General features: G+C 39.4%; 2 protein-coding genes across 2 annotated transcripts; one reads left to right on the top strand and one right to left on the bottom strand.

Annotated features, from left to right (window-relative positions):
- Positions 1 to 1442: 1442 nt before the first annotated feature.
- On the top strand, positions 1443 to 2827 carry LOC117865140 (cytochrome P450 CYP99A1). Its single transcript, XM_072295055.1, has one exon. The coding sequence runs from the start codon at positions 1704 to 1706 to the stop codon at positions 2706 to 2708; it is 1005 nt and encodes a 334-aa protein (XP_072151156.1). The 5' UTR covers positions 1443 to 1703; the 3' UTR covers positions 2709 to 2827.
- Positions 2828 to 5213: 2386 nt separating this feature from the next.
- Positions 5214 to 11069, bottom strand: LOC117865138 (eudesmanediol synthase). The gene is made up of 7 exons (XM_034749256.2): positions 10836 to 11069; positions 8534 to 8813; positions 7645 to 8017; positions 6476 to 6694; positions 6232 to 6367; positions 5883 to 6131; positions 5214 to 5715 (listed from the first exon to the last, which is right to left on the bottom strand). The coding sequence occupies exons 1-7, from the start codon at positions 11001 to 11003 to the stop codon at positions 5422 to 5424; spliced, it is 1719 nt and encodes a 572-aa protein (XP_034605147.1). The 5' UTR covers positions 11004 to 11069; the 3' UTR covers positions 5214 to 5421.
- Positions 11070 to 11320: the final 251 nt, after the last annotated feature.

Genomic DNA, 11320 nt, shown 5'->3' with positions numbered 1-11320 from the left:
TAGTGCGAGCAAGCCTAGGCATCGCCACATCGCAGACCGGCGGATCCACCGCGGAGAACACTGGATCCGGTCTGCGACACCGCGAAATCGGCTGGAACCTCCACCAGCAAGCCATCAGGAAGGCTGGGAAGTAGACTGATGGAGAGATAGGGAGGGAGAAAGACGAGAGGGGGGAGGGGATGAGCATGGCTGCGCCCTGCCGCCGCCATCTTCGTGGCCGGTCGAGCCGGTGGCGTGCTCGGGCGGCGACGAGACCAAGCTGAGGAGTAGCGGTGGTGTGGGTTTTTTTTTACCCGTGCCACCCCGAGAGACGATGCGGGCGATGGGCGACTCGGCTCCCTTCCCCTGGCGTCAGATGAAGACCATAGTCATGGAGCTTCTTTGCGGCATCTGGACCAGCCAAATTAATTAATTTGTCTTAGGATCCTGAGTACAAATGATTCAATTCCTTCGGCCATCCAGAACTTCGGACCAGCCTGAATTAATTCATTTCTCTTGGGACCGTGTGAGTACAAAAGATTCGTGAACTGACAAGGAGATGTGTGTTTATATGTGCTCACTTGGCAAGCATGCTCTCCTCGTGATCGAAAACAGCATGTATATATATTGTGCTGGTAGTGGCATATGGCCCAAGCATATATGTGGGACACATGTCCAATTGGTGGTATGAGTTGTCGCGTTTGGTTAGGATGATAAGTGGAATATTCTCTCTGTTCCATATTATAAGTTATTTTAGTTGATTCATAAATTTTACTGTAGATATATATTATATCTATATACGTAGTAACAACTATGTCTCGAGAAAAAAAAGCAACTTATATTTTGAAACGGAGGAAATAATTTATAATGAAACTGATAGCATGCTTCCATCAGTTGTTTATATTGGTGGTTTGATTACAAACTCTTGCATAAAAGTTAGGGGCATTTGTGTTCTTGCCGGTATTTTGACGTATAATTATGATTTTACCCTTATTTTCTCAATTTTATGATTTTGCCGTCATTGCGATTTTGCTCCTAGTCAACAATAAAAATAAGGGTAAATATGCAAAGCCAAGGTTAAAATTGCATTGACTTGTTGAGAGAAAAATCATAAAGTCAAAAAAAAAGTAAAAACATAATTGCACGTAGGGACAAGATAAAAAAAAACCTAAAAGATACGAAAGACTAGCATATAATATTTCAATACCTTTTGCTTGAAACAATGGATGTGCATCAATGTGGACCCATCCGGATTTTGGAGGAAGCATAAAAAATGCAATAGAATAAGCAAAATCTTCTTCTAGATTATTATAGAGACAATTGTTACATATACTATCATTAATAAGAAATCTGATTCCTCCAATCCTCTTATACCCACCCCTAACTGAATAATAATTACATCACAGAATCATTGGATACCCATTAGTCCCTGTCATACATGCACATCATTCTGTGTCGTCAGTCGTTGTCGCGCTGCAACTCCTCTCGCCTTGGGCCATGGCATTATCATATTTGGTCACAAGCTCACATCTCTTTTCTATGCGAGCCATGGCTCTTTGTCTCTGTTCTCTTTCCTTTTTTACTCTGACTAACTGTTATCATTGTGTTTGTATGCACGACATAAGGTCAGCGCCGCCGGACGAGGCGGCGAGCCAGTCAATCTCGGGAGGCTGGTGTTGTCGTGCTCGCTGGCGATCACCGGAAAGGCGCGCGGCAGCGAGCTCATGTTGGTCATTGACCTAGCGGTGAAGTACGGTGGGGGTTTTTGCGTCGGGGACCTCCTCCCGTCCTTGCGGCTGGTGGACGTCGTCACTGGGTTGACACGCCGGCTGTGGCGAGCGCTACGGCAGCTTGATGCCATATTTGACAAGATCATCGCTGAGCATGAGGCACGGCGAGAGGAGAAGGAGATGACGACTGGAGACGACGACCTTCTAAGTGTCTTGCTTAGGATGAAAGCCGAGGGGGAGCTGCAGACTATCATCAGCGTGACAAGTATCAAAGCAATCTTATTCATAAGTGGTGAAATGCTCTCAAATGAAATTTTGTCTTTATTCTTCCTTTGTTGTTTAATTCTTGCTCATCGTCAGGCGGACATGCTTGCCGGAGGAACAGAGACCACATTGTCAGCCGATGAGTGGATCATGTCGGAGCTCACGAGGAACCCCGAGGTGATGGCAAAGGCTCAAGCTGAAGTTCGACGAGCACTAGACGGTAAGAGCCCACAAGGCCATGAGGGCCAAATGGACAAGCTAAGCTACACAAGGATGGTGATCAAGGAGGGCATGAGGCTGCACACAGTATTTCCGCTCCTTCTTCCCCGTCTTTGCAGGGAGACCTGTGAAGTCGGGGGCTTCAAGGTGGCGAAAGGCTGTAAGGTCATCATTAATGCATGGGCAATAGCGAGGAGCCCTGCGTATTGGCAGGACCCGGAGGAGTTCAAGCCTGAGAGGTTCGACAATAGTGACGTAGACTATATAGGGTCACAGCTTGAGTTCATCCCGTTTGGGAGCGGGAGGAGGATGCGTCCTGGAAATACCTTTGGGATCGCTGCACTGGAGTTCATTGTTGCAAGACTTCTCTACTACTTTGACTGGAGCCTTCCAAATGGAATGCGGCCTGATCAGCTCGACATGGACATGGTGGTTGGTTCAACGATGAGGAGAAAAAACCATCTGCATCTAGTTGCGTCTATGTACAAGGAAATCCCCTCAGCCTCAGGAATTTAAAGGCAGCACAGCTCACTATAGTTTGTGCTTGTACTAATGCTGGCCAAATAAATGTTGTGGGAATTTACCGAATAAAGTTTTCTTTCTAGATATGTTAGTAGGGCCATAAAAATATTATAATGTCATGAGAGATAAAGTTTTATCTCTAGTTGTAGCTTTGTAGTGTCTTCGATGCATTATTTCTCAAAAGATGTCAGCACCTCCACCAGCATAAGGTGGGTTCTCCCAGATCTGAGCCCTCCTTTTATTCAGGGCGGACCACCTGCTCAAACCTCTGTATTAAGTTGGATGCACTTACTGGTTGAACTTAAAAGCCTCACCTAATAGAAAAAGTTAAAAAAATCACTTCATATAAAAGTTAAAAAAATCACTTCATATAAAAAATTCAAGTGCATACCTGTGATCCAAAGTGAAAAGTTAAAGATTATAAATGTGGATGAAAATAATTACAGAGTAATTACTAACTAAAATCTATCACAATTGGATGAAGATATTAAGTACATATCTACATAAGTATTGTGTTCAAATATTTAACAAATGAGAGATAGCTTATGATAATAGTTTTGTAGCAATGTAGTCTCATTTCTTTTTTCATTGGAGACTCCGCATTAGTTCCCATGAGACAAGCTAGAAAAAAGAGAGAAATTCTCATAAAAATTAAAAATATGAAACGCCAATTCTGTAAACTCTAATAATCATAGCCATTAATATATTATATTTTCTAAAAAGTTACCCACCACTATCATTGTGAAAATATTAAAAAATGAGCTCTAAACCTATATCTAAATTACCAAGCTCAGCTATTATAAAACATAATCTAAAGTATCCTCAAAATCTTCATCCAATTTACTAATACACGTCATTATAAAACATAACTTAAAATATCATTCTAAAATTTTATCTATTTTACCCACGTATGTTGTTATTAAAAATAACCTAAAGTAAACATCTAAATCTTTATCTAATTATCTTCATGTGCATCATACAGAAATATTAAAAAGTAAACTAATATATGATTCTAAATTACCTATTTATTTCATTGTTAACATAAAAATACTAAGTTAAAGTATATACACATGATGAGTGCCACCATTTAGACCATTTATACATATACGTGCGGAATCGATGAAAAATATTGATTTGTATGCTAAATATAATGTATGGAGGATTGGAGGTGTGATACAAAATGAATAAAGTATTAATATGGATGAAAAAGTGCATAGAGTAATTATTAATTAAAAATCAATCACAACTGGATAAAGATAGGTGTACAAGTATTATGAAGTTTTGGAAAAATAAGAGAGTAGTAGGTAAACAATTTTGATTATTAGCTAAGAGTTTAATTTCTAAATAATTTTCAAATACAATAACTTCTAAAAACATTAGTTCGTGTGGGAGCATGGGTTGATGGACTGATAATAGTTTAAAAGGGAGAGAGCAGTAAACTAAATTTCACCAAATTAAATGCATGTAAGTTTCACCGAATTAAATGCGCGTGCTCTGAGTCTCAAAAAAAAAGTACGCTAACTATTACTCGTGGAGACTCCCTCAGCCTTCAGACATTGAGTAGGGGTGAACAATGATTATTTTATTTTAAGTACCCTACCTAGTATTCAATCTCAACACCTATGGTCATGATACCATATTGGCTTAATGAACTAACCAATTCAACACAAAAACCTGGATGGGAAAAGTTGGGCAATCCACTTACTACAATAATCCATCGCATACCGCCACATACTGAAACTTCCTAACAAGAAGCTTCATCCCCTGCATTGTTGCCAAGGGTGAATTGAGTGGAACAACCGCCACCAACCTACAACTGCGCCGCAACCCCTCCCCACCCCTCACCACTACCGGAGCACCTTGCCAACAGCCAGTGAGGGTGCCAAGACGCCAGCGACCGGACCTCTCGGTCTCTCTCCCTTCCTCCATTTTGGTTTTCACTCAAAGGGCTCTTCTTGAGACTCACTGGGGAGCTCAGCCAGCTCTGGTGCTCGGCGACGCCTAGATCTGTCCTCTACTGGGATGAATCTTGTGGTCCCTGGTCTGTCCCCTCCTGGATCTTCCATCGAGGAGGCATTGATGTCCTGGCTCAACGACAGGCTGCACATCAGGGGCTTGTATGCTGAGGGCTGCACAGTGCTGGTGGACGGCACCTACTCGTGAATACAGAAGGATGTAGTGCCTCGAGATGATGAGAACGCGATAGGTTTGCCTAGCTTCTCCACATAACAAAGCAAACGACTCATCATTGGGGACCCCCGTTGTCTCCATGGGGCTAGGCTGTCATGGAGGCTGTGGATGCGGCCAAGGCTCAAAATACATTGTGCCTTCCTGCTTGCTCAAACTACTCAGGGCTCAAACAGCAAGGTGCGATATGTTGTCTACATGACACTTATTGAAACTCCTACATGACACCTATATGTTGTCTATCCCATATGAAAATGTATTGGGGTATATAAGAAGTGATTGTCATAGTTAGTCAGTAAAGAAAAGGTAAAGTAGTACAAAAACTTGCATTTTTCCACGGATGGTGTACATATGTTCCACAAACCTATAACTTCAAAGAACATAGCAACAAGCAAACCCACCAGTAAGAAAATCTCATTTAGACCGCTAAAAGAGGAGAATTAATGAACATACTATTCCCATGAATAGATGGGTACACTTATTACGTGCATGGTGACAATCACGTTGATTAAAATAAAATCTAGAGAGGAACTTGTTTGAGGAACAATGTGGTGACAAGGTCCTTGAGGTCATCACCAGAGGTGTACCCGTCCCTGCCATGGAGGTAAATGATCTCATTTGTCCTTGCCATGTTCACCACCACCTGCGCCGCTGGCAATAGTGTGAAATCTATTTTCATGCTTGCTTCGTTCAAAATTCTCCACCTATTCTCCAGAAGTGTGGAGATCGCTGCCACAGCTTCTTCCCCTTTTAAGCCATTCTCTATCATGTAGGTCTCCACGGCGCTAGGCATATCCTTTTTGTGCTTTCCCAGCTGTATGTATGGTATTTGTATAGGATGAATATATGTAAACTCATGGCGAAATTAGCATATAGTATATTGCAGATTGAACCATGCATTGTGCATTTCAATGTTTAGTATTGCATATGCACGCTTGTGTTACTTTAATTTTAATTTTAGTGCATGTACCCTAGGAGTACCTTGAAAGAAGACAAGTCGTTGAGGAAGCGAGTGACCTGTGAACCAGCACGGACCATTTCAGGAACACTGCTTACCCATTCGAACACCTCCTGGGTTGCCACATCACCATAGCCCATCAATGTCACTATCGTAAGCATTGGCAAACCTGATGATATGATTGACACCTCCTCGTGTTCCTTGAAGCTTGGCTGGTACTTCTGGCTGGTCCATATTTGTTCTTGGAGATAATTTTGGGATGACAACTTGTACTGCACAATAATTAAAAAGAGGCTGCATATTATGTACCTTTGAGAAAAAACATAATGTGCATAATTTAATATAATATGATTCTAAATACTGTAGACATACCTCCTTTTTTGCATAAGACATGCGATACTTCTTGTTTGGTTCCAAGACGTCCTCAAACTCTTTGAAGTTGCTTAGGGTTTTGATGTACAGAATGCGTAGATATTCGGGTAGTGTAGAAACCACACTTTCATCCCATCTACATGCAAATAGTCATGATACCTTAGAGTGATGGTTAATAAAGGTGGTCTTGAGAAGAAGATATAGTGAGAGATATAAACTTAAATAAAAACAACAATTAGCCTACCTCTGCATAGCTTCATTGAGCTTGTGGCACTCCTCTAAGGTGGCATGAACATCAAAAGTGTCGTCCAACAATGAAACCATTCCAAATGTCTTGGCAAATAACATCCTTGAATGGGAGTACTCCTCCTCATGAAGCATCCCACAGGTCCAGAAGTAGATCTCGACCATACGGTCCCGAGCGTACGGTAGTTTCACAGTTTCATAAAGGTCCCTCCACCATCTGCAAAGTTACTAATTATTTAATATAGCAAATCATGTGAACACATAATGATGAGGTTTGGTACCACTACTGTACATGTGGTGTTTCTGCATTTGCTCAAGTCAACAAGATTAATGGAAAATAATTCTTTATTGCACTTGATATATAGAAGACAGCCTGTATATCCCTCGTTGCTGGGTGCTTCTTAATTTTTTTATATATTATGATATAATTCACATCTTGCATAAATGTACTGTTACTGGCAATTAATATTATCTGATGTAGCTTGCCACAGTAGATGAAATTGTATACAGAAAAATATGATTGTCATAGTAATTATGGGAAGTTACTGAAAAAGGAATAAAATATGTCACTAAAAGGAAAACTCTAGACATTTCATGATACTTGTTTGGCAGGTAGTTTATATCATTCATTCGGTATGTTGCCCGATTTATATTGATCATTGTTTGATATCCATTGTTCCATGTGTATGTTCTTATGCTTTGCTTCCCACAGCACAGTTGCTTATTACTGATGATTCTGATGTGACACAATTGCCATGCCTACTCGGCACCTCGGCTGGACTTTGGGACAACCCTTTCAGAAATTTCAAGGTCTTAAATAGTATTGTTTCATGTTCGAGAAGAAAATTGTATGGTTTCATACTTGAGGATTCAGAATTTCAGATGCAACGAAACACCAATATTCTCACCTGACAATTTCTGCATCATATACCCTGGTGCCCAATACAATCCCTCAATAACTGGTTAGGAGGTAAGATGGCAAGTTTGAGATGACCCGTATCATAAATCCATCTCTAACAATATGAAAATTTTGGACAACACAGTGCCTACAAGATCCAAATTCTTGTGTACATGTTTGTGCTTTGTTATAGAGTGATGAACTAGGACAAACATCAAGGGCAAACATGTTTAGATTATATAGATTTTTGTTATAAGAAGAGGACTTACAAGGAGAGGTCCTTCAGCTCCTTGAGATGAAGGATTCTGACGAGGTTAAAGTTCAGCCTAGCAAGCTCAAGCAACAGGGTGTTGTGTGCCTCTTCGTGCTCATACTCGGCAATATAGTGCATGGTTTCAAGCCTTCTAGTGAACCTCGGGAGGGCGATGTCGAGGGCGCGGGAGATCTGTCCCGCTAGTGGTGATCTGACCTTCCCTTTGATGGCCTCGAGGTGGCCCCTCGTGAAGGCGATGGCATCGTCGAGAGCCACCTCACCTGGTACAGCCATGTGAGCTGCGTTGTACATGCTCAACAGGCCCCTAGGGTCACTGCATATTCCTGTGCTGAAACTGCCTGTTTCATCCCTGAACTTGTCGAACACATCTGCATGCATGTACATTGATACCAAAATACATGTAAAACACATACATATCTCACCGCAGGTGTGTCCACCCATGTTTTAAGCTGAATTATCGTGTAATGATGACAACCAAATACAGACAACTATAGTAGTCTTATTAATAACTATAAAAAGTAAAAAAAAGGTTATCAGAAATGCAAGGGCGTCTACAATCAGACTGTGGTAACTTTCCCATAGAGATGTCACATGATTCTTTTACTTGATTTGAAAAATAAGCAGAGAGATATAAGAAACATATATCATTTCCTTTGTGCACTCAACGGACCACTACCTACTCTCCATTTTGTTAAATATAATGCATTTTTCTCATCACATGCATAATCCTAATTTATTTTTAATCATCACTGATTTTTGCAGTGGAGGGCAGGAGTACACAGCCTTCTTTCTCTCAACTTTTTAATTATGTACCATGTCACTAAAAAAATCATATATGACACTTATTTAACGCACATGATATAATATAGCAGGACTAGGCTCACCTGCAGATACCCAGATTCCATGCTGCCGAAGTAGTCGAAACCGAAGTGCCACTACGTGCAGGCTGTCGAAAATGTCAGACTCTCCCGGCTCCTCTGTCCGGATGCGGTCTAATGCAGCTCTAATCATCTCGGGGAAGTGGTTATCTATTCCTAGACGTTCAAGTGTGTCAACATATGTTACCAAATCAGCTATACCCATGACATCGATGTTCACATTGAACACCTGACGGACTTGCCCCTTGAGCAGCTCCGCGCGCTCTCTCATGCACTTCTCTTGTATCTGCACGGAGATGTCCAATATACATGATAATTTGAACAGCCAAGCAAAAACTACTCCCTCCGCATCAAAATGCAGGTTATTTTAGCTTTTCTATATACATGGAATTTGCTATATATCTAGATATATATAACCTATATATAAGTGTATAGAAAAATTATGTATTTAGAAAAACAAAATGACCTATCTTACTATTACTAATTGGAGGCTCCTTTTAAAGCCTTCAGGTGAAGCCACCTAGGATTCCTAGGTGGACACTCTAGAAAAAGAAAGAAATCCTAGAAATTCTCACAAAAAAGCAAAACATCCGACCATCGATCAATAGATTCAAATCATCATAGCCATTGGATCTATTATGTTTTCTAAAAAATTACCAACCTATGCCATTATGAAAATAGCCTAAAGTAACCCCCTAAATCTATATATAAATTACCCACATCTACCATTATATAAAATAAACTAAAGTAACCCCCTAATCTTCATCAAAATTACCCACTTATGCCATTATAAGCAATATTTAAAATAACCCCCTAATTTGCAACTGAATTGCCTACCACTATTACTTAAAAAACTTAAAGTGACCCCTTAAATTTGCATCTATATTACCCACACATGCTATTATTAAAAATAACATGAGGTAACCCTATGTTTGAATCAAATAGCCTTAATTAAAAATATACAACAATATATGATTCAAAATCGTCTATATCTTGCACTATTGGTATGCGATATAATAATTAAGATCTATATGCATGATGTGTGTCACTATTTATAAGGATATAAAGTGATGGGAATATAGATTTCTATGCTAAAATTGTATCTCAAACTTAGGGTTCATTAAACAAATTGAAGTGCATATCTGTGATCCAAAGTCAAAAGTTAAAGATTATAAATGTGGATGAAAATATTATAGAGTAATTACTAACTAAAATCTATCACAATTGGATGAAGATATTAAGTACATATCTATATAAGTATTGTGTTCGAATATTTAACAATTGAGAGATAGCTTATGATAATAGTTTTGTAGCAATGTAGTCTCATTTCTTTTTTCATTGGAGACTCCGCATTAGTTCCCATGAGACAAGCTAGAAAAAAGAGAGAAATTCTCATAAAAATTAAAAATATGAAACGCCAATCCTATAAACTCTAATAATCATATAAACTCTAATAATCATAGCCATTAATATATTATATTTTCTAAAAAATTACCCACCACTATCATTGTGAAAATATTAAAAAATAAGCTCTAAACCTATATCTAAATTACCAAGCTCAGCTATTATAAAACATAATCTAAAGTATCCTCAAAATCTTCATCCAATTTACTAATACACATCATTATAAAATATAACTTAAAATGTCATTCTAAAATTTTATCTATTTTACCCATGTATGTCGTTATTAAAAATAACCTAAAGTAAACATCTAAATCTTTATCTAATTATCTTCATGTGCATCATACAGAAATATTAAAAAGTAAACTAATATATGATTCTAAATTACCTATTTATGTCATTGTTAACATAAAAATACTAAGTTAAAGTATATACACATGATGAGTGGCACCATTTAGACCATTTATACATATACTTGCGGAATCGATGAAAAACATTGATTGGTATGCTAAACATAATGTATGGAGGATTGGAGGTGTGATACAAAATGAATAAAGTATTAATATGGATGAAAAAGTGCATAGAGTAATTATTAATTCAAAATCAATCACAACTGGACAAAGATAGGTGTACAAGTATTATGAAGTTTTGGAAAAATAAGAGAGTAGTAGGTAAACAATTTTGATTATTAGCTAAGAGTTTAATTTCTAAATAATTTTTAAATACAATAGCTTCTAAAAACATTAGTCCGTGTGGGAGCACGGGTTGATGGACTAGAAATAGTTTAAAAGGGAGAGAGTAGTAAACTAAATTTCACCAAATTAAATGCATGTAAGTTTCACCGAATTAAATGCGCGTGCTCTGAGTCTAAAAAAAAAAGTATGCGCACTTATGTGCATATGCATGCCTGTGAGATAGGTGGGGTGTAGGTGATGAAGAAGTCACCCCACACGGAGGGCGCAAACTTGTCGTCAGCAGTGTCCACACCACCGGCGGTGGCCACCGGAGTGCTGCGGTCAGCGTCTTCAAGCATATCCTGACCATTCACGACAGCATCAACCTTACTCGGGGCCATCTCGATGGTGAGTGGTGACCCTGATCGTTTACAACTACGACTACAGCTGGTTGCTACAATGATGTCTGATATGGCTAGGGCGGTAGGGTAGGGATCTATATTTATAGGCCGACCCGATGATACGTAGATTCCATTCCGAACAGGAGTATATGCACCTGAATCACACAAGAGCGGCAACCTCACTATAGAAGGCTTCAATTTGAAGGCAATTTGCAGAAGGCCTTTAATTTCTGCCCATTGAATTGCCTCGATATATGCCTTTTCGTTGCCAGGTGATTTTCTGCAATGCCGCGAAAGTCTTGGCTTTACACTGTCCC

Source organism: Setaria viridis, chromosome 7 (genome assembly GCF_005286985.2).
Source record: "Setaria viridis chromosome 7, Setaria_viridis_v4.0, whole genome shotgun sequence".
NCBI classification, from domain to species: Eukaryota; Viridiplantae; Streptophyta; class Magnoliopsida; order Poales; family Poaceae; genus Setaria; species Setaria viridis.
Note: the sequence above shows the minus strand (reverse complement) of the source record. Positions and strands in the feature narration are given on the sequence as shown.

Excerpts from the sequence above, each read along its gene's own strand:
- LOC117865140 (XM_072295055.1), top strand. The coding sequence starts at position 1,704 with ATGTTGGTCATTGACCTAGCGGTGAAGTACGGTGGGGGTTTTTGCGTC.
- LOC117865138 (XM_034749256.2), bottom strand. The coding sequence starts at position 11,003 with ATGGCCCCGAGTAAGGTTGATGCTGTCGTGAATGGTCAGGATATGCTT. Across the intron at positions 6,368-6,475 it reads CTCAATGAAGCTATGCAGAG|ATGGGATGAAAGTGTGGTTT; the intron begins GTAGGCTAATTG and ends ATTTGCATGTAG. Across the intron at positions 5,716-5,882 it reads ACGACTTGTCTTCTTTCAAG|CTGGGAAAGCACAAAAAGGA; the intron begins GTACTCCTAGGG and ends CCATACATACAG.